Here is a 23,974-nt window from a genome sequence, read left to right as displayed (position 1 = left end):
TCTTGTCGTCCCGAGCAGCCTCAGAGAAGAAATTTTACAAGCGTTACATGACGAACCCACTGCAGGCCACCTCGGTTTTACACGCACACTCCACAGAATTCAAGAACGATACTACTGGCCCCGCCTCTCCTCAGATGTTGCGCGGTACGTCAAGAGTTGCCGCGAATGTCAGCGCCGGAAGAGACCTCCAACAAAACCAGCTGGGTTTCTCAAGCCAATTGAACCCCCGTCGAGACCATTCCAACAGATTGGTATGAACCTGCTTGGACCATTCCCCACGTCAACATCCGGTAACAAGTGGATCATAGTGGCCACTGATTACCTTACCCGATACGCTGAAGATAAGACCCTCCCGAACGGCACAGCCGTAGAAGTTGCCAAATTTTTTGTCTAATCAATTCTCCTCCGTCATGGCGCACCTGAGGTGCTAATAACAGACAGGGGAACAGCGTTTGCGGCTGATCTTACTCAGGCATCTTACATTACAGTCATACAGATCACCGAAGAACAACTGCGTACCATCCGCAGACAAATGGTCTCACGGAACGCTTGAACAAGACCATTGCCGATATGCTCGCTATGTACGTGGACACAGAACACAAGACCTGGGACTTAATTCTGCCTTACGTGGTCTTCGCCTACAACACCGCGGTGTAGGAGACCACTAAAATGACACCATTTAATCTCGTCCATGGGAGGGATGCCGTTACTACCCTGGACGCCATGCTGCGTAATGTCACCGATGAAAACAACCTAGACGTGGCCGCCTACCTTCAGCGCGCAGAAGAAGCCCGGCAGCTTGCTCGTCTGCGCATAAAAGACCAACAGCGAAACGACGCAATACGCTACAACCTGCGGAGACGCGATTTAACATACAGGCCAGGTGACAAAGTCTGGGTTTGGACGCCCGTTCGCCGCCGAGGATTAAGCGAAAAACTCATGCGCCGTTATTTCGGCCCATACAAAGTCATCCGTCAAGTGGGTGAAGTGGACTATGAAGTAGTCCCTGATGGGGCTAGCTCATCCCAACGACGCCGCGCACGACAAGAAGTGGTACACGTCGCCCGTTTGAAGCCCTATCATGCGCGCTAAAGGAGGCTCCCTGTTTGCATCTCTTGTTTTGTTTATGTGTGCGTGATTCGTGCTTATTTGCCATTTACTTCCGCACAGGCTGTCCTTTTGTTTTGGTTTTATTTTAAACAAAGCATCGGGTCGATGCTTACGTTGAGGAGGGGAGCAATGCCGCGAGGTGTATTGCGGATAGTGTTGCGCATGCCGATACCACGACTCATCTGCGAAGATCATGGCCCGCACGTCGACCATTCGTTGATAACGAGATAGCGCCAGACGCTACGGCGACTGTATCTCCGATGGTGAACGCGCCTTGCGTTCAGTAGGACTTTTCTGTTACCCGACGGCCGTCGAACGCGCCTTGCGTTCCAGTGGGACATTTCTGTTACCCGACGGCCGTCGAACGCGCCTTGTGTTCCAGTGGGACATTTTCTGTTACCCGACGGCAGTCGAGCGCGCTGTTCGCCTCCCGCTAAGCCGGTGTGTCTGTTGTTCCTTTAGTGGGCGCAAGTCCGCCAAATAAACGGATCTCCTTCTGTTTCTACTAACCTCCCGGTCTCCTGTCTTCGGGCTACCCTCACTCTTACGTGACAATATGAAGTGGCACGAGCGATTGCACGTGCATGTGGAGACGCGGAAATATGCAGAGGTGACAAATTCCTGCTGCGCCTCCGGAATGTATCCAACATTATCATTGCAAGTACTCCGCACGAGCACGTCGCCGAGCAAATTTTGAAAATCAAGGCGCTCGACCTCAAGAACACCAGACATCCCGTGAATACCTACATTTCTACACCCGAGGGGTTTCTCAAGGGAGTTGTGCATGGACTGGAACGTGAAACACTGGAATAGGAACTTCTCAACAACCTTAGAGTACGCACACAGGGCGTCACAATCGTGCAAGCGCGCATGTTGGGAAAATCTGAGACGGCAATGATTACCTTTTATGGACCCATTGTGCCGCGTTTTGTGTATTACTATGGTGGTGAGATGCCATGTCTACCATACCAACCCACATGACAATACTGTAAACTGTGTAAAAGCCACGGCCACAGGACGGACGTCTGTCCAACACCCACTGTGAATGTATGTGGCGGCTGCAGGCTTAGAGACCCTCCAAAAGACCACGAGTGCGTTCCCGAGTGTGCACTATGTGGCGGGGATCATCTAACGGCGGCAAAAGAATGCCCTAAAAGGCTTAAGAAAGTCCCCAACGGGGAAAAGAACAGGTACAGCAGCTTAGACACGAAAATGGACAACGATCTCCAGGAATACTGAAGCGTCTGTAGTTCAGCACCGAAAGGCAGGATATCGATTTAACGGAGGGGTCCGACGTGGGATCACGCTCCGGATCTCGATCTAGTTCCCGCTCGAGATCGAGGTCCAGATGCGATTCCCAAGACCACTTCAGCCCCAAAGGCAATCGGCAAGAAGAAAGCAAGACGAACAAGAACAAGAAGCTCAAGAAGACATCGCAGCAACAGCAGCAGCAGCAGCAGCAGCAGCAGCAACAACAACAACAGCAGCAGCTGCACCACCACCACCATCACCAGAAATTCAGGGTAAGCTGGGCAGCGGCAGCCTCCCAACTTCCTCCAAACCAAGCGCAATCAACACACACACAGCTCGCGAGACTCGAGCGAGCACTAGAGTTAATGCGTGTAAGAATGGGGGATTTACAAATAGAAAATAGGCAACTTAGAAGCCAACAAAAGCAGCAGCAGCAACAACCACAAGAGAAACCCACTCAATCTTCCTCGGCAGGACAGAAGCAGCAACAGCAACAAAGCGTATCAATATTGACCGGCGACACTGTGGTGACGATGGCTATTCTGAAAGAAGCCGTAAAAGAAATAGTTCCCTCCATCGTCGAACAGGTCATGGGGCAGGTAGACAGAAAACTCGACGTGTTGGAAAGAAAAATTCAAGCGCAACAGATACAACTCACGAAGGCGTTGAGAAAGCATACCAATGGCAGCCACATAAGGGAAAAAGCAGATAAGGCATACAACAGGCTGAGCCTACTTAATATGACACAAGAAGTTACTGACAATGCATAAGCGACTAAGAAAAACTAATAAAGAGTGTGACATATGGCAGTGGAACTGCCGGGGATTCCGACGAAAAATGGAACAGCTTTCAGGCCGCGTTCACACTGAGCGTAACGGCCGCCGAAAGTGCTCCGAATCCGGTTCGGCGGCGGCGAGTTCCGCCGGAAGGGCCCTCTCCGCGCCGATCGCTCTCGAACCGATTTTTGCGGCGTCTGCCGCCGAATCGGTCACCGCGGACCAATAGGAGCGCTAGTCAAAAAATTTTGAAAAATGGCGGCCAAGGCCTACTCACTTGTTATGCCGCAATGCACGTAAATGAATGTTGAAACCAACGGGAGTTCAACCTACTCTGTGCCTACTTCGCCTCCGTATTTCATGAAAGAGGTGACCGAGCTTGCTGTTGGCGTGACCGAGCTTGTTGCGGTCTTGCAGAGCAAAACGAACCCACCGACGCCGCTGGCGTCGGTGGTTTTTCTACTCTTCGTGCATTACAAGACAGCCACTTGCCAGCAAAGTAAGCAGTACTGTCTTTTCTTGCTTCTTGCGTACGAGAATCGTCGAAGTACACACCACTGGATAGCGTAGTAGCGTTTGCCAGCCGCGACAACAACCGGGTGACAGCGCATCCATCCCGCGTTCACCCCGTGGTAGCATATTCGGCGGCGCGGGGCGCGTCCAGTGCGAACGACCCTGCGTTTCGGCGGCAGGGGAATTACGGTCGCTGTAGAAAGCGGATGTTTCAGTGTGAACTAAGCATCACAGCTGGTGGCCATGCAGCCGCGGCCACCTGCTGTGATAGCTCTCCAAGAGGTGGGAACAACGCCAAGCATGCAGAGCTATGAAACTCATGGTGAAGTTGTGAATAATACCAATGAATGGAGAGTGGCGACATTAGTCCACAAATCCATAACCGTAATACAGCATAAACCAATAGAAATAATCGAAATCCCACATATCATTACGGAAATCGTATATAAGGAGAAGAAAAAGAAAAGCATTTTCATCCTAAACATTTATAGCCCACCTCAACAAAGAAAGGCAACTTTCGACAAACTATTTGAAGATTCAGCAAAACTAGCGAAGCAGAACACGCTCATAGTGGTGGGGGAGTTCAATGCAAAAGACCCAAGCTGGGGATACCTCACTCAGGATGCCAAAGGCAGGAACATAGCCCAGCAAATTGAAATTACAGGTATGACACTCCTGACGGATCCAGCAATGCCAACAAGACTAGGAAACAGTAACTCCAGAGACACGACACCAGATCTAACTGCAAAAATTGTCAAGAGGTGGAATGGCACAACACTCTAGAAAATCTAGGCAGTGATCATTACATATTATGCACCACTATACACACAGATCCGATACGCAAAAAGATTGGCGTTGCCAAAATACCTAATTGGCATGCGTTCAGAAAATCACTGGAACAAAGGTTGACTGCCTCAGATATAACAAACTTGAGTGATTGGTGTGACAAAATAAGGCGTCAAAAAGAAAGGGACAGTAAAGAAATAACGCAATCAAGCAATGCCGCTGAGGTTGACTCACACCTACTACATCTTTGGGCAACAAAGCCTTACGAAAAGATGGAAAAGACAGAAACGTAACCGTGAATTGAAAGAAAGAATCAAAGATATCACCCAGCGCGCAGAGGATTACGCCAATCAACTAGCTGCCACTAATTGGGCCAATTTCTGTGATTCACTCAATGGAACGCTGAGTATGGCCAAATCATGGAACATACTGAAAGCCATGAGAGACCCCACGAAGACAAAAAATGAAAACAGTAAAGCTGTTGAACGATTACTGCACTTATACCCAGGTGCAAAAGAGGACCTCATTCAAGCCATGCATAAAAAATTCCGCCATATCCACGAAGTGAATGATGATGAGTGGGCGAAGCTCCGGAGGTAAACCTGGTAAACCATGAATCCTCTGTACATTTTGCCCACTCGATTTTATTACATCGCTCCCCCTAGCGTACGTCGCCGCACTAAATCGAACGATTGCCTTCAACCAATGACACGCGCCATATGCGACATCATTCCTATTTTATAAGATCTCGCGTCTTTCATCAACTACAAGTACCGCTTTCTAGTTTATAACATCTTGCATCTTTTCATCATCAGCTACAAGTACCACCATCTAGTAAACACTACAAGAACTAAACGAGAGGTGGCTACATACAGGAGACGGTACCGCCATCTAGTGAACACTGCAAGAACTAAACTAGAGGTGGCTACATACAGGGGACGGTACCGCCATCTAGTGAACACTGCAAGAACTAAACTAGAGGTGGCTACATACAGGCTACAGGGGACGCACAGCCCACGCCCTAAGGAGCTTCGCCCCTAAAAATGCTTTGGAGAAGACGGAGCGACGCCTTCATATCAAGGAAGGTATAAAGGATCACCGCAACCTGATTTAGACAAGCCTTTACGGACACTGAGATAAAAGCAGCCATATTTAGTAACAAGAAGAACACAGCCGCGGGTGCAGATAAAATCACCAATGGTATGATCAGGAACCTAAATGACGAAGCCATTGAAGCTCTCACTAAATACATAAACAAACATTGGCTGGCTGGAACTGTCCCACCAGAATGGAAACATGCGATTGTGGTCATGGTGCCTAAACCAGGAAAAAAACTTGCCACTGAGAACATGAGACCCATCTCGCTCACGTCCTGCTTAGGAAAAATCTTTGAAAAACTGGTGAACACCAGGCTCCTCAACCATCTCGAGAAGAACAACCTCAGGCCCGAAACTATGTTTCGCTTTCGCTCGCATCTTTCTACGCAAGATGTTCTGCTACCTTTAAAAAAACAAGTATTAATGGACATCTCTAAGGTTGGGGAAAACGTCATTAAGGCAGTTGACATGAAGGGAGCCTTTGATAACATCAGTCACAAAGCAATACTAGAAGGTCTGGAGGAAGCTAACTGTGGAGAACGAATGTTCGACTACGTCAAAAGTTTTCTTAGTAACAGGACTGCAACAATCAAGCTGGGAGATTACGAATCCGACGTCATTAAACCTCCAAACAAAGGAACACCCGAAGGAGCGGTCATTTCACCGACACTTTTCAATGTCGCCATGACAGGCCTTGCAGGAAAACTCAAAGATATTGCCGGTCTACAACATGCGATATATGCAGACGATATTACGGTATGGACAACCACAGGCAGCCTAGCAGAGAAAGAAGATAGGTTACAACAGGCAGCTAACACCATGGAAGAGTACGCAAGGATACGGGGTCTTCAGTGCTCAGCCGAAAAGTCAGAGCTCATTCGCTTCACGAAGAGAAAAGCATGGAGGATCGACCCGAATCTAAAGCTGGAAGTCAAGCTCGACGGAAATGTCATTCCGGAGAAAGATACCGTACGCATACTGGAAATGTGGCTTCAAGCTAATCAGAGATGTCTGCACACATTAAATCAACTCAAAACAACAGTACAGCAAATCTCACGCATGATCTCGCGAATAACAAACAACCATAAAGGCATGAGAGAACAAGATACCCTAAAATTGGTCAAAAGCCTCGTCATCAGTCGCATTACATGCTCGCTTCCGTATGCAATTATGAACAGGGAAGAGAAGGAGGAAGTAAACCAAATATTTAGAATGGCCTACAAGACAGCCCTGAGATTACCGCGGAATACTTCAAACAACAAGCTGATGACGCTTGATCTTCATAACACAATTGAAGAATGACCCGAGGCCCAGTTACTAGCGCAAGAAAATCGCCTTCTCCAGATATGTGCGTGTAGCCACCGACCATAGAGGGAGAACTACAGCCTGCGCTTCAATAGATCTTGTATCGACAACATAAGCAGAAGAAGTTGCCATAGCACTCGCAATAAAAGAGGGATGGACGCGAAACGCTCCATTAACAATCATTACAGATTCGCAAAAGGCTTGCAGAAACTATCTAAAGGGCAAAATTGGAGCACAAGCGCTCCGTATATTGGTTGGGACAGGATGGGACCCCACAGTGAAATACGTAGAGGCTGTGACTTGGGCACCGGGGCACGAGGGCGTGACAGGGAACCTGCGCGTGGACGAGGCGGCTCGAGGCTTCACAAATCACCGAGCCACTCATGCCAATGCAAGTGATGACCCTACACCCCTGGACCCTTGCTTCGCAACAATTTTAAAGCACTACAGAGAGAATAGGCAGCTGTATCCACGTCCTCGTAGCAAGCTCAGCGCTGCGGAGGCAACAGCGCTAAGAAAAATACAGACTAACACTTACATAGACCTGCACACTCTTCACCTGATCTACCCCACGGCGTACAGAGATATGTGCCCGTGGTGTGGAGCCACCCCAACACTCTTTCACATCACGTGGGAGTGTGCAGAGCATGACGAAGAGCACAACACCACTGGCATGTGGGAAGAATGGGAGGCGCTGCTGTCTAGCCCAGCCCTAGTGGATCAGCTGCGACTGATCCAAAGAGCTGAACGGATGGCTCGCGCCAGTGGGGCCCTGGAATAGGGGCACCACCCTGCCGGACAGACTTCGCTCTCCAACCCGTATATTCCTCGGGGCACTGGAGTTCAAGCCTGTCTGGATTATGTATATAATAAAGTTTTGTACTACTACTACTACTACAACTACTACTACTCTAGTGTAGCTGTTGCTCAAAACTTTGCTTGTTTTTTCTCTTGGCTGCATTTGCCTTGGGGGCATAATCAGTATTCATCAGCCCTTTTCCTCTGCGTTGGCGTGGCTGTTTTATTCAGGGGGTTGACGTTGTCTTGAATTTTCGCATCTTCGTAGATATATTCTATACCAGCGATAGCCTTCTGTGGCTTACCCGAAAATCGGGAACTATGATAAGTACTGGCAATAGGCTTCCATTTTCTCGTTGACATTTAAATACCAAGCATTTCTTGCCGAAATTCGACGTCTTTTAACGTATCTATCTATCTATCTATCTATCTATCTAGCCACCTACAACTTTTAGCGCTCCTGGCCATTTCAATAATGATATTGAAACCAAAATTGGCATGCATAACATGACTGTATGAACAACATAACTTACTAGTCATAACGTCTCCGGCAGTTGCGAGGTGAAGTCGCGAAGTGTGAGGTGAAGTCGCAGTAGACAGGCATTCATCGCACAAGGTTCCCCCAAGAATTCTTGTAAACGTTGAAATATCCTGTTCCAGCATCTGGGTCACGAGTATGGTTAGGCCTGGCACATAACCTCTACCCACAGCGGCTTCACAAATCATGGCATGTATGCCAATAATGTTTTGATTTACATTTCATGGTCTTGCTGCCCTTGCAGTGTTTTCATTCACATGACATGTTGCAAAACTGTTAGGGTATGGCATGACTGCATGAAGAACTCAAGTGACAGACCCCAACAGGAAAACCATGACATGCATGCCATGTAAGTCATGACTACACGTTGCGCTCATAGTGATTTCTGCGCCCATTGTCGGTGGTCATGGTCGTTTCGCCAGCTTCACATATACCGAACTGGGTATTACTTGACGTTAACGAGCGACCAAGGCAAATGAAACGTCCAAACTTAATAATCATGACATGCGTGTTACGTAACAACGTGACTACACGCCACACTCATGATGCGCTCGCGGCCGTTTCGCTAGCTTCACATATACCAAATTTGGTATTACGCCACGCGAATGTATCAAGAAGGTATCTGTGTGGTACAAACATAATCGTGACATGGGCGTCATGTAAGAATATGACTACGTGCCACACTCAAGATGCACTCGTGTACGCTTCGCTAGCTGACGTCAATGAATGATGAAGATATATGATGGGTGCAAACATGATACTCTTGACATACGTATCAAGTAACAACATGACAACATACCACGCTCATGATGCGCTCGCGCACGTTTCGCTAACCTCACATATACCAAAATTTTCATCACGTGATGTCAATAGACGACAAAGGTAAATGACACGCCCAAACATGATAATGATAGTATGCGTGTCATGTAAAACATGACTACATGCTACGCGCATAGCGTGCTTGCGGCCGTTTCGCTAGCTTCATGTGTGTCGAATTTGGTATCACGTGACGTGAATAGACGACAAAGATAAATCACACGTCCAAACATGACAATTATGATATGAAATTTATGTACGGCACATTTCACGCCCGGCTCGAAGCATTGTGCTGATTTCAAAACGACATAACAACCATTCTCAATCGTGCCTCGCATATCGATTCGCACTCTATATGGGATCTACCATTTTTTTTATATTTCTTTTCCCTTGGTGAAATGGCTTGACTTCTTATGATCAGGTATATGCTTGCACAGACGTGAAGACTTCAATACAAACGAATATGCCGTCTACCGCCAGGTGCACCTTTGCTGGTGATGCTATCTTATCATTCGATTTACTAGTACAGCAGGATGACGAGACTGCTAAAGTCGTGGAAGGGATCTTTACCTTTTGAGGCTGTTCTTCGCTACAGATCATCGAGACTGCACTCTCTGCTGTACGAATGCTACTCTGTCTGTTTTCAGTGCGTTCCTCTTGTCGTGAGGTTGACTCATCGAGCTTCTGTGTGAGAAGATTGCTGTTTAGAACTGACTGACTATATAGTGGTGAAGAGGATGGGGAGAGTATTTTTCTTAAGGCTTCTGCTTTCTAATCCAGTGTCTTATCGTCTCCAAACGAGCTTTCTGTGTCTTTAACATGTCCGTGATCCTATATTTTGAGCTGACCCTGGCTATAATAAACCTGTGCTTGTTTCGTTATCCTATATTCTCATCTTACCCTTGCTAAAATAATTCGGAGCTTGTAAACGTCAGCTTCCTCTATCTCCTCTTCGAAATTATCAATGTCAACTGTATTTTAAATCTTCATATAAATTTCTTTGAGAACCTCGTACTTTTTAGTCAGTATTTGGTGGATAGTTCGCCACTCACGTATTAGTGGGCGATACAACTGCCGGAGACGTTTGATGGCTGCGACGACCTGCATGACGGCCTTGCTAGCTTACTTGACTCCGCATTTCGAAACGTTAATCAGCCTAGTGTCGTAAACGAGAGCCATCACTGGCCGGTGTTGTTGCGAGGTGAAGTCGCAGTCAACAAGGCATCCATCGCACAAGGTTCACACAAGAATTCCAGTAAACGTCGAAATATCATGTTCTAACATCTGGGTCACTAGTAGGGTTAGGCCTGGCACAAAACCTGTACCCACGGCGGATTTACAAAAATCTTTGAGCCTGCGCATACGGTAGGAACGTCCGCTCCGTCTCACCTTTCCAGGTCCTTTTTCCCGGGTTTCATGGCACCCAAATCTCAAAAAAAGGACGAGCCGGTGCCTCACTGGAGAAGCCTACTATCGACCCATTCTTTATTCCAAACTGGTTCGTTTGTTTAATTGTCGGTCGGTCGGTCGGTCGGTCTTAACCCATCACGGGGATCGGCCACGAGTTGAACTATTATTGAACTACAATAAACTACCATTACATAATGCAATATGGTGTAATAATATTGTTACGGGGAAAAGGCTTCGGAGAAATATGCTTACTGTTGATTTAACAAGCAGGCATACATGATAGAACCCAGTCTGCACGAGAAGTCGGACATCGTCTTCTTTATCGGGTTTCGAGTTATCCGTGGCGCCACGTAGCATCACCCCCCGGCGGCGAAGGCACCGTCTCGTTCCTCGGTGCTCGCTTGGTCCGTGTGGTATCGCTTCAGCTGAGAGACGCGCACAACGTCAGAACACGATCGGGCGCTGGTGCTGTGAAATGGTTCAATTGCATAGGTAACGTCGGTAACTTGGCGCACGACATGGTACAGACCCAAGTATGGCGAAGTCGGCTTTTCGCACAGGCCAACTTGCCGTGATGGCGTGCTGAGAAGGACCGTGTCACCACGCTGGAAGTTGACGTCGTGGTGGCGAGCATTGTACAGCAGTCGTTGGAGGTCTTGCGAATCACTAAGACGCAGGCGATCAATTTCACCTGCCGTTGGAGCTCTAGAGATAACATTGCGGGCATAGTCAGATGTGTGGCTAACGGTAGGAAGGAGCGTGTCAAAAGGTAGCGTGGGTTCTCGTCCATACATGAGAAAAAACGGCGAGAAACCTGCAGTATCATGCCAGGACGTATTATAGGCAAATGTCACAAATAGTAGGACAACGTCCCGGTCACGATGGTCGGGGTTAACGTACATGGAAAGCATTTCTGTGATAGTTCAATTTAGCTGTTCTGTGAGCCCATTGGTTTGATGGTGATAGGCTGCTGTGCACTTTTGTTTTGTAGCGCAAGAATGCAATATGTCTTGTATAACCTGGGATATGAAGTAGTGATCCCGATCGGTAAGTAGTTGTCGACGGGCGCCGTGATGTAGTATGACGTCTTTTAGAGGAAAGTCGGCGACGTCGGTTGCACAACTGGTAGGAAGGGCTCGCGTGATAGCATACCAAGTGGTGTAGTCCGTGGTGACTGCTAACCGATAAAGGGAAAGGTTCAAGTAGGTCAAGACCTACCCTATAAAATGGTTCCGATGGTATCTTAATGGGCTGAAGGCGTCCTGCTGGAAGGGTTGTTGGCTTTTTGTGGTGTTGACAGGATTTACAAGAAGCGACGTAACGATGGACGGATTAGTGCATACCAGGCCAAAAGAAGCGACGTCGAACATGGTCATAAGATCTTGAGACTCCTAAGTGACCAGCCATTGGGATGTCAAGTAACTGCGCGAGAACAGTCTGACGCATATGTTGGGATATGACCAGTAGCAGCTAAGGTCCGTCAGGATGCATGCTGTAGCAATATAATACGCCATCTCGGAGCATGAACATACGGAGAGACGGCGGAGTTGTGGGACCAGTCAGCCGAAGGATGATATCTCTTAAGCGAGGATCACGACGTCGCTCATCTCCGATGTTGCCGAAGGCGGAAAGTTCCAGCACGCAAGTGGACTCGCCGCTCTCCGGAACGTCCAGTGGGTCGACTGGATGACGCGACAAGCAGTCGGCATCTTCAGTTTCAGTTTCAGTTTATTTAGCAATCTTTTTCAGCAATCATGTTAAAGTACAGTGATTCAATGTTTTCATACAATGGCAATGGTCAATACAAAACAAAATGTAAATCAAATTAAAAAGTGAAACAGATGCAGGGACAGGAATTAAAAGCTACTAAAAAGCAGCTTGACGGGATTCTTGACCCTGAGCAGATTGGCCGCAGACTCGTGGTGATGTAAAAAAGTAATTAAATACAAGCAAGTAAAACAGAAAAAGTACAAGAACGCATAACACAAGCAAGTAAAATATCAACAAATTTAGCAGCAAACTTCAACTGCAGACATAATGTAAAATCGCAAGCACTGAAAGAATGCGGCATAATATGGGAGAACAAAGTGTGAAGGAATGCAAAAGAACATAATTTATATATATATATATATATATATATATATATATATATATATATATATATATATATATATATATATAAGAAACACTACCTTGAAACAGTATGCATAACGAAAACACAAATACAAGAAACAGTATTTGCATATGAAAAGGCAAAAATGCACTTCTACTCAAACGAATTATCACGTGGAATGTGATGCTCTAAAATAATACATAGTGAAAATGAACTCGAGATTATTCGATCAAGTTCAGACTCTCTGGGGTTGCTAATTAAATATTCTTTCCACTGCTTGTTTGTCAGCGTATCAGGCGTAATACCTTTGTTGTTTAAGTTATTCAAAAAGTTTGGCTTGATATGCTTAAGTCTTCTAAACCGTAATTCGTTCACGAAAACGGTATTTGTCATGTGTCTCTTTTCCTTATGTTGTAAGGTGTTGCGGGTGACTCTTTGAGCTGACACAGTGTCAGAAAATTGGTTTTACTTTTCAAACTATGTTTGTATTTAGCAAAGAGATTGAAATTGTACAGTTGTTCTACTTGGAGCGCGTTATATGTTGTAAATAATATGAATGTATGAGCGTCGTATGGAACACCTGCAATATGTCGTAATGCTTTCTTCTGTAGCCTGATCAATTTTCATTTGTTCCTTTGCGTGGTGTTTCCCCAGACGAGGGTACAGTAATTGATGTGCGAGTGAAATAAAGCATTATAAATGAGGAGTTTAACTTTTGGAGAAACTACATCTCGGAATTTCGAAAGCACTCCACATGCCTTGGCAAGCTTTTTGGCAACATCATACACATGCGAATCCCAGTTTAAGTCTTCACTGAAAGTGACCCCTAATATTTTAACGTCTTGTACAATCCCAATCTCTTTGTCACCGAGGCGTAAGTGTAAGCTAGAATATATTTTTATTAGTTGCTTTGAATAGAACAGCCTTTGTTTTAGCAGCATTGATAACAAAAGAATTGACTTCACTCGATTTTTGTAGCTTTTCTAGCGCGTCGTGAGTTAGTATACTAAGATTAGATACGTCGTCGGATTGGAGGAACAAGCTTGTATCATTGGCGTAAACTGAAAATTCGACGTTCTCGCTAACTCTTACTATGTCGTTTACGTAGATGTTAAATAACACGGGGCCTAACACACTTCCCTGTCGAACACCGGTATTTATGTCCAATAGCGAAGAACTTTTATCTTTAATGCTTCCACATTGCTTTCTATTCCCTAGATAAGATTTGACGAGATTTAGGGCTACACCCCGGAAACCATAATGTTCTAGTTTAGTAAACAGAGTTTGGTGGTGTATTCTGTCAAACGCCTTAGAAAAATCAATATAAATACCCAGTGTTAGCTTCTTTACCTCAAATCCCTTTAAGATGATTTCTTTTTGTGCTAGCAAAGTGTGTTCACTTGACAAACCTTGACGTAAACCAAATTGTTCTGACGCAATCAAAGAATTCTTATCGCAGAAAGATATAACTCGCTTACAGATAACCTTTTCTAGCCCTTTGGAAATAACAAGCAATATTGCGATTGGACGGTAATTCGAGAAGTCATTCTTATTTCCCGATTTGTACAACACGCTAACTTTAGCGCTCTGCATTTTTTTCGGGGAAAACTCCTGTTGATTGATTGATTGATATGTGGGGTTTAACGTCCCAAAACCACTATATGATTATGAGAGACGCCGTAGTGGAGGGCTCCGGAAATTTAGACCACCTGGGGTTCTTTAACGTGCACCCAAATCTGAGCACACGGGCCTACAACATTTCCGCCTCCATCGGAAATGCAGCCGCCGCAGCCGGGATTCGAACCCGCGCCCTGCGGGTCAGCAGCCGAGTACCTTAGCCACTAGACCACCGCGGGAAAACTCCTGTGGCTAGACACAAGTTGAACAGAGAGGTAAGTGGAGGCACTAGAAGGTCAAGTACGTCTTCAATTGGGCCAATATGAATGCCATCAATATCGCGCGCTTTACTATTCTTGAGGCCAATAAAAGTGGAATGTACTTCCTGTTCCGTTACTGGTTCTAAGAACGAAAAGATTGCATATTTGATGTGCCCATAAATTGCAATATAGAGCGTTTGTCCACACATGACGTGCTATTTGAGACCTGAGTCATGAAATATTTGTTGAAATTGTTTGCCAGTTTTTCACCGCTAAGTACTTCGTTATGCACTACGAGCTCCAGTTCCTTGGTTTGGCGAGTGCCAGAGTGAATCAGACGATTTATTTCCTGCCATAAAACATCACTGCGAGAACTTGCCCTCTCAAATTGGTTTAGAAAATAAGCATTCTTTTTGTTACCTAAAGTTTTGTTTAACGTGTTTCTAAATTTCTTGTATTCGGCTAGATGACTGCTGTCTCTACTTTTGATAAATCTATGATATAAAGCATTTATTTTACGAATCATTTCATGGCATTCGCTTGTTAACCACGGCTTCCGAATTTTCCTTGAGGTTATCACAGTCTTTAGTTTAAAGCAATAGTGATATGCTTTTTTTAAAAGATGCATCAAAGTATCGTAAGCCTCATCAGCATTTTTGCAGCTATACAAGGCACTGAAGTTTAACCTTTCAATATGGTGTCTAAATAATTGCTCCAAAGTTTTTGAATTGATTTGCTGTATTTGATAGGGTTTCAAATGACTTGGTTTTAGGTGTCTAGAAAGCCTGTTCTTTTTATATATCATATATACAGGGAAGTGATCGCTCACATCCGATATAACTGAACCTGCTGTCATGCAGTCGTTTGTATTATTCGTGATAAATATGTCTAGAAGACTTTCAGAGTGAATACTGACACGAGTTGGTTCGTATAATGTGACTGTGCATGCATAAGAATCAAGCAACAGCTGGAATGAACGAGACGTTGCATTACTTTGTAAAAGGTTGTTGTTAGAGTCACCACCTATTACGACGCACAGCTTATTTGTGCCTACACAAGTTAGTAGTCTTTCAAGGAAGACATAGAACTTTTCAACACACCCATCAGGTGGGCGATAAAGAACAACATAAACATGGTTATCTCGGATTAGTGCTAAAGTTTCACAATCCGGCGTGATTGTTGTAAATTCAGTAAGTAAGCTACAAGAAAGCTTTTCCGAGATTAACTGCAGTACTCCTCCCCCTCGGCGGAAAGATCTATTCAAGTAAAAGCTATGATAGCCTGGTAATGTAAACACTTCCTCGTTGCATGTGTACCAGGTTTCCGTAACCATAATAATGTCAAACCTAAAGGAAAATTAATCTAGGAAGGTGGTGAGCTCATCGTACTTATTTCGAGCCGATCGTGCATTGCGGTGTAAAAATTCCAGGTGAGCACCATCATTCTGGTGTGTGATATCTATTGGTGACGCCATGTTAAAGAAAAAAAGTAAAGCAGAAAACTAAAAATCTGTGACGAGGTAGTCACTACTTTACGAAGTGAGACCACCTTCGCGCATCTTATCCAGGTCTGCTCTACTGGTATTCTGGATAGCACGAGATGTGTCTGTTCTTCGAGTGAAGATTTTCCCACCCCTGGTCCATGCAAATAGCCAGTTCAGTTCTCGTTTTCGTGCAATTGTTTACCCAAGTAGCTTCTTTAGTTGTGGGCACAAATGCTCGTTGATGTACACCGGTTGCTTTGTGGCAAAGCCAAGGTCTTCCGTGTTTATCCGAGCTCGTTTTGCCTTAGCCATTAGGGCATCACGTTTTACTCGGCGAATGAAAGACACGACCATATTTGAGTTTACAGAGCTGTCTTGGTTGCCGGAAGCATTCATACGAGCATTTGCACTTCGGGCCAGAACACGATGGCAAGCCTCAATGTCATGTTCAGTAATAGTTTCGCCTAGTGCATCCCCTATTTTAGTAAGCACTTGTGCAAGGTTTTCATTGACTGCTTGCGGGATGCCTTTAATCTCGACGTTTTTGTTCCGTGAATATTGATCTTGTGCGGTGATGCGCGTTGCGTTTTCTTGCGTCGTCTTTCTGAGGCACTCAAGCTCTTGCAAAATGGTTTCATAAGTTGCCTTTAATGCTGTGTTTTCTTTCTTGATGTCTGAGCATTCTTTCTTAGTGGACTCATATTCCTCGCTTATGAAGTCTAAGCTGCTCTTTAGGCTCCCGATTTCTTTCCGAAATTCTCGCTTCAAACTCTCTATATCACTTTCCATTTTGGGTCACAGTTCAAAAAGACGAATTCGCACAATTTAGAACTATCTGGCGGAGCACTATCTGGAGGAGCACTGCGAGAATCTGGCGGAGCACTGCGAGAAGCACGACCATAAAATTGACTTAGACGGCGCGTCTGTTATTGAAACAGAACGGAATTCGGGAAAGAGGCTCTTGCTCGAGTCTTGGCACATTCAGCATACGCCTGCCAACGTGAACCGCTCGCTGGGAACAATGCCTTCGGTGTACGTTCACGGTCTCCGAAACGTGGTGGAAAGGGAAAGCCGGAGCCGTGGTGAGAGAACACGACGCGACGACACTTCCATGACCAAGACAGTCACCCCCTGAGGAAGGGACCGAGTCGGTCTCGAAACGTCGGGCTCTTTTTGAACTGTGGCTGGAGCAATTTTCAATTTTCTAAACTTTTCTACCCAGCCAGACATATTGCTGTCAAAATGTTTACGTTTAAGTCATTACGCAGTGACTTCGGTCAGGAAGCAGCGCTCCTCGCAAAGCGGTACGTGAACGTGGCACGCGGCGTCACGACCTACCGCAACCATCTCGACTTCACGAGGACCTGTCGGGAGAGGAACGTGATACCACGAAGCCTTCAGCTCAAGCGCCTGGTGCACACGGCGGAGGGCAACAAGATCATCGCACAAGCAGAACGGCGGCTACTAAACGCCCGAATCCATGAGTGCCACAGCGTCATCAAGAAGAAGGAATTAGACCTGTTCTTTCCACGACGGCAACTTCAACATCGACTGCCCGACATCTTTCCGTCACTGGAGGAGTGCGCACGAAATGTGGCTGCAACAACAGCGCAGAAACAACAAGCGACCCACAAAAGTAAGCTTGCGACGCTTCAAGGCGAAAAACACCACTATAGTCCTGACAACGAGAATTTCGTCATCAATCTGTCCTCCAAACAACTCTCCCCGACAGACCACAGCGTGCTGGCAAAGGGACACAACTTCAACACGACCACGACACGTCCGTCACTGCCGAAGATCATCGCGGCTACGGAGGAAGGCATAAGGCGACTCGACAGCGGCATTCGGGAGAACGTGCGTCTCAAGGCTATCGGCGTACTATCAAAAATAGGAAAGCGCCGTGAGCACAACCTGTCGAGAGAGGAGTGTAAGGCGATCCATGCGCTCCGAAAAGATGATAAGGTTGTCATCCTCCCGGCCGACAAAGGGAACGCAGTGGTCCTGCTCGACAGGGAGGCATACAACGACAAAGTGCGAGACCTGCTGGACAGTCCGGCCTACGAAGAGCTGACGAAGGACCCCACACCAAGTGTCCAAAGGGAAATGAACAAGCTCCTGGCGGATATCTTTAAAGCGCACCCGAAGGCGAGAAACACATACCTCCAGCTCATCTGCCGGAACGGCTCTGCACCAGGATTTTACGGGCTTCCCAAGACCCACAAGCCCACAGTTCCGCTCCGTCCTATCGTGGATTTTACAACATCTCCACTCTGGGCGCTGTCCAAGTATCTCCACCGGACTCTCGCGCCGCTCGTGGGGCAAACACCAACCCACATACGCGACGCCAGCCACTTCTTGGAGCGCATGAGAGATGTGACCGTGAGCAGCGATGAGTGCTTCGTCTCGTTCGACGTCGTGTCCCTGTTCACCAGTGTGCCCGTAGCACTAGCGGTATCTAGCGCACGAGCAGCGTTGAACCAAGACGAGCTCTTGGATGAAAGAACCTGCCTGGGCGTCGACGAACTATGTCGCCTACTGGAATACTGCCTCAAGGGGACGTATTTCAGCGTCAACGGGAGCTTCTACAGACAAGCCAGCGGGACCGCGATGGGAGCGGCGATCTCCGTTACGGCTGCGAACCTCACAATGGAACACATAGAAGAGACGGCACTGGGCTCCTTTATTGACAGGCCGAAAGTATTTGTGAGGTACGTGGATGACTGTTTTTGCATAATAAAGAAGGCAGCAGTAGACAGCTTCCTCGAACATCTAAACTCCATCGACCAAGCGATACAGTTCACGGTGGAACGAGAGCGAGACGGGGCGCTTCCGTTTCTCGATGTTTCAGTCAGACGACAGGGCGAGCGCATGACCTTTTCGGTGTATAGAAAGCCAACTCACACCGGCAGGTATTTGCATTTTTCGTCTTGTCATCCAACTGCCCACAAAGCTTCAGTGGTTTCGGCACTCCTCTCACGTGCACGAGTAATTTGCACGTCGGAAGGTGAGAGGAAGAAAGAAGAAAAGAGGATTGTCGCCGAGCTACGAAGGAATGGCTACACAGAAGCGTTCATCCGCCGGGCGTCACGCCATTTGTCGAGACGACAACCACCGCACCGCGGAAAGACACCTGCAAGCGACACACCGCCCGACTTCCTTTCCGCCCTGGCCACACCACCGCACACGAGAGAAACGAAGACGCCGAACAACCGCGTCGCCATTCCATATGTGCCGGGCATAAGTGAACAGCTCTCGAGAATCCTAGGAAAAGCCGGGGTCACGGTAATCCATAAACCTGTTTCGACGCTCGCTCGCTTGCTACCGCGGCCGAAAGACCGACTTCCGAGGGAGCTACACCCGGGCGTTGTCTACAAAGTGTCGTGTTCTGGGTGTCCAGCCTGCTACATAGGCGAGAGCAAGTGTTTCCCGGAAAGAATGCGCCAACACAAGAACGACGTCAGGAAGATGGAAGTGCAACGTAGCGCTCTGGCGGAGCACTGCGAGAATCACGACCATAAAATTGACTTAGATGGCGCGTCTGTTATTGAAACAGAACGGAATTTGGGAAAGAGGCTCTTTCTCGAGTCTTGGCACATTCAGCATACGCCTGCCAACGTGAACCGCTCGCTGGGAACAATGCCTTCGGTGTACGTTCACGGTCTCCGAAACGTGGTGGAAAGGGAAAGCCGGAGCCGTGGTGAGAGAACACGACGCGACGACACTTCCATGACCAAGACAGTCACCCCCTGAGGAAGGGACCGAGTCGGTCTCGAAACGTCGGGCTCTTTTTGAACTGTGGCTGGAGCAATTTTCAATTTTCTAAATTTAGAACTACACTGTTGGCAGCATAGGCAACAGAAAGAAGAGGTTAAAATGTTAGAAATACTCAAACCTGTGAGACACAAGTAGACGATAAGCTTGTGCGCTGTCTGCCGCTTCCGCTGCCAAAATGCCGTGAAGCCGGCCTTGCGCTCCTTTATAGCTGCGTAGCAATGTCCACGCAGGTGCAGGAGGGGTACAGCAAAATCACGTAGGCGTTGAATAATCTTCTCTATGACGTGGCTAGGTGACAACGCTACCAGCTTAGCTTGGCCCGAGTTTCGCAGTCCCTTGACCTATGCCGTGCTCGACCACCGCAGCTGTCCCGGTATCGCCTGTGAGACACAAGTAGACGATAAGCTTGTGCGCTGTCTGCCACCTCCGCTGTCAAAATGCCGTGAAGCCGGCCTTGCGCTCCTTTATAGCTGCGTAGCAATGCCCACGCAGGCGCAGGAGGGGTACAGCAAAGTCACGTAGGCGTTGAATAATCTTCGCTCCGACGTGGCTAGGTGACAACGCTACCAGCTTAGCTTGGCCCGAGTTTCGCAGTCCCTTGACCTATGCCGTGCTCGACCACCGCAGCTGTCCCGGTATCGCCTGTGAGACACAAGTAGACGATAAGCTTGTGCGCTGTCTGCCACCTCCGCTATCAAAATGCCGTGAAGCCGGCCTTGCGCTCCTTTATAGCTGCGTAGCAATGTCCACGCAGGCGCAGGAGGGGTACAGCAAAGTCACGTAGGCGTTGAATAATCTTCGCTCCGACGTGGCTAGGTGACAACGCTACCAGCTTAGCTTGGCCTGAGTTCCGCTGTCCCTTGACCTATGCCGTGCTCGACCACCGCAGCTGTCCCGGTATCGCCTGTGAGACACAAGTAGACGATAAGCTTGTGCGCTGTCTGCCACCTCCGCTGTCAAAATGCCGTGAAGCCGGCCTTGCGCTCCTTTATAGCTGCGTAGCAATGTCCACGCAGGCGCAGGAGGGGTACAGCAAAATCACGTAGGCGTTGAATAATCTTCTCTATGACGTGGCTAGGTGACAACGCTACCAGCTTAGCTTGGCCCGAGTTTCGCAGTCCCTTGACCTATGCCGTGCTCGACCACCGCAGCTGTCCCGGTATCGCCTGTGAGACACAAGTAGACGATAAGCTTGTGCGCTGTCTGCCACCTCCGCTGTCAAAATGCCGTGAAGCCGGCCTTGCGCTCCTTTATAGCTGCGTAGCAATGTCCACGCAGGCGCTGAAGGGGTACAGCAAAGTCACGTAGGCGTTGAATAATCTTCGCTCCGACGTGGCTAGGTGACAACGCTACCAGCTTAGCTTGGCCCGAGTTTCGCAGTCCCATGACCTATGCCGTGCTCGACCACCGCAGCTGTCCCGGTATCACCTGTGAGACACAAGTAGACGATAAGCTTGTGCGCTGTCTGCCACCTCCGCTGTCAAAATGCCGTGAAGCCGGCCTTGCGCTCCTTTATAGCTGCGTAGCAATGTCCACGCAGGCGCTGAAGGGGTACAACAAAGTCACGTAGGCGTTGAATAATCTTCGCTCCGACGTGGCTAGGTGACAACGCTACCAGCTTAGCTTGGCCCGAGTTTCGCAGTCCCATGACCTATGCCGTGCTTGACCACCGCAGCTGTCCCGGTATCACCTGTGAGACACAAGTAGACGATAAGCTTGTGCGCTGTCTGCCACCTCCGCCGCCAAAATGGTGGCGGCCCGATTTGTAAATGACTGTGTACGAATATTCTTGTAGCCGTAGAGCACACCGGCCGAGACGTCCCCTAGGATCTTTTAAGGACGACAGCCAGCAAAAGGCGTGGTGGTCAGTGACAACTGTGCATGGCCGTCAATACAAATATGGCCGAAATTTACCCACTGCCCAGACGAGCGCAAGGCATTCACGTTCAGTGATTGAGTAATTTCGTTCCGCTGGCGATAAGAGACAGCTAGCGTATGTATTGACGCGCTCACAGCCATGCTGTCTTTGTGCCAAAACTGCTGCGATTCCATGGCCACTTGCGTTGGTGCGCACTTCGGTTGGAGCGGGCATATCAAGGTGGCCGAGAATCGGTGGCGTCGTAAGTCTGGCGGTTAGCTCAGCGGATGCTCTGGCTTGTTTAGGTCTCCACACAAAAGTCACATCTTTCTTCAGTAGTTCCGTGAGTGGGCGCGCGACGTGAGCGAAATTCCGCACAAATCTGCGAAAGTAGGAGCAGAGGCCCAGAAAGCTCCGAACGTCATTCACGGAGGTCGGCAAAGGGAAATCTTTGACTGCACGGATTTTCTCAGGGTTGGGACGAACACCAGAAGAATCAACAAGGTGACCGAGGACAGCGAGTTGGCGGCGGCCGAAGTTACATTTCGACGAGCTTAACTGAAGCCCTACCTCGCGGAGGAAAGCCGAAATAATAGTCAAGAGACGCTAGAAGTGTGTTTAAAAAGGCGGTGAGAAGACGATGACGTCATCAAGGTAACAGAAGCAGATTGACCATTTAAAACTGTGAAGGAGAGCGTCCATCATTCGTTCTAATGTAGCTGGGACATTGCATAACCCGAACGGCATTACTTTGAACTGATAGAATCCGTCGGGAGTTATGAATGCTGTCTTTTCACGGTCCATGTCATCAAATGCTATCTACAAGTAGCCGGAACGGAGGTCGATGGAAGAAAAATTATTTGCTCCACTAAGGCAGCCAAGGGCGTCATCTACCCGTGACAGGAGATACACGTCTTTTTTCGTTACCTTGTTAAGGTTCTGGTAATCGACACCGAAACGTTAGCTGTTATCTTTCTTTTTGAAGAGAGCGACAGGCGAAGCCCTAGGGCTTATGAAGGCTCATTGATGTTCCGAGCAAGCATCTTGTCGACTTCTTTCTGGATCCCGTGGCATTCAGTGGAGGATATTTGATAGGGCCGCCGATGTACCGGATTTGCATCGCCAGTGTTAATTCGATACTTTACGACGGTCGCTTGGCCTAGTGATCGGTCGTGGAGATCAAAGATGTCTTCATACGGTGCAAGAAGGCCACGAAGCGCGTGCACATGCTCGGCAGGGAGATCAGATGCGATCATTTTCGTTATGCCACCTCGGGTGGTGCCTAACTCAAGACTGGGTGGTGACGGTGTATCCTCTATTAAAGCGGAAATGTTGTAGTCGCTGGCCGAGGCAAGTGTTGCTAGGCATATTCCTCAGGGCAGTACTTGCGCGCAAATTCCAAAGTTCACAATAGGGAGACGTGCCATGCTGTCCTTCATAGTGATAATTGTGTGCGGGAACGTTACATTGAACGAAGAGAGGACGGTAGCGTTAGGTGGCACCACATAATCTCCGTCGGCCACAGGCGGATGGGAAGAGACGTCTATATACGTCACAGCTGGACATAATAGGCGAATGTACTCGACGGAGCATAGCCTTGGTGGCGCAGGAGCAGGATGGTCAACGGCAAGTTGAACAACACCGGCAAAACAGTCAATTAGGGCGGAATGCCCCGACAGAAAGTCTAATCCCAGAATGATTTCATGTGGGCAGTGGTCCAGGACGTAAAACAAAACAGAAGTAAGACATCCAGCCACAGTGACGCGGGCGGCACAAATCCTAGTGACAGCTGACGTTGCTTCATGAGCTACTAGGACTACAGTGATAAGAGCAGGCGTAAGCAGTTTCTTCAGCAGAGCACGAAGACTAGAGCTCATTACAGATATGTGAGTGCCAGTGTCAATGAGTGCTATTGCAAGTGTGCCGTCAACATGTACGTTGATCAAGTTCTTGTGTCCTGGTACCGTGCGCAGAGGAATTTCGGGTCGGGTCGTCAAGGCATGCTCACCCCTAGGAGTTGTGCCCGCTAGTTTTCCGAGGACTGGTGGTGGTAGGAGAGAGAGGGAGAGCGGCGACGGTTAGGTGAGCCGACAGGCGTCCGGATGGCGACGGCGAGCGGTTTGGTCGAGCGGGGATGGGTAGCGAAGCATTGTCGTGGTCGACGTATATTGCCATGCGGGAACCATTAGGTGAGCGCCGGATGTTGGCGTAGTGCGGCCATGGCTGCCGATTCCAGGAATTACGGCAATGACGTGAAATGTCGCCGACTCGTCCGCAGCAGAAGCAGATAGGTCTATCATCGGAGGTTCGCCATTCAGCCGAGTTCCGGTAACGTGGACGGTTGTACGGACCGCGGGGCATATCAGGTACACTAGGTAATTGGTCAGGTCTGTTAACTGGGCAGAGCGTCTGTAGTCCGGCGTTGGCCAGTTCGTGGCGGACAATCGTCTGTGTTAAAGAAATCGTTGT

At 48.1% G+C, this 23,974-nt stretch overlaps 1 protein-coding gene across 1 annotated transcript in view; it reads left to right on the top strand.

Annotated features, from left to right (window-relative positions):
• The window catches only part of LOC142784398 (uncharacterized), a 28,436-nt gene extending 4,901 nt beyond the window's left edge, over window positions 1-23,535 (top strand). Inside the window, exons 2-3 of the mRNA XM_075882767.1 lie at window positions 17,142-18,186; window positions 23,479-23,535. Of these exons, the coding sequence (XP_075738882.1) occupies window positions 17,142-18,186; window positions 23,479-23,535 (1,102 nt within the window). The remainder of the gene's footprint in view (window positions 1-17,141; window positions 18,187-23,478) is intronic.
• Window positions 23,536-23,974: the final 439 nt, after the last annotated feature.

Source organism: Rhipicephalus microplus, unplaced genomic scaffold (assembly GCF_043290135.1).
Source record: "Rhipicephalus microplus isolate Deutch F79 unplaced genomic scaffold, USDA_Rmic scaffold_14, whole genome shotgun sequence".
NCBI lineage: Eukaryota > Metazoa > Arthropoda > Arachnida > Ixodida > Ixodidae > Rhipicephalus > Rhipicephalus microplus.
The sequence above is the reverse complement of the archived record's forward strand: the minus strand, read 5'-3'. Positions and strand labels throughout refer to the sequence as shown.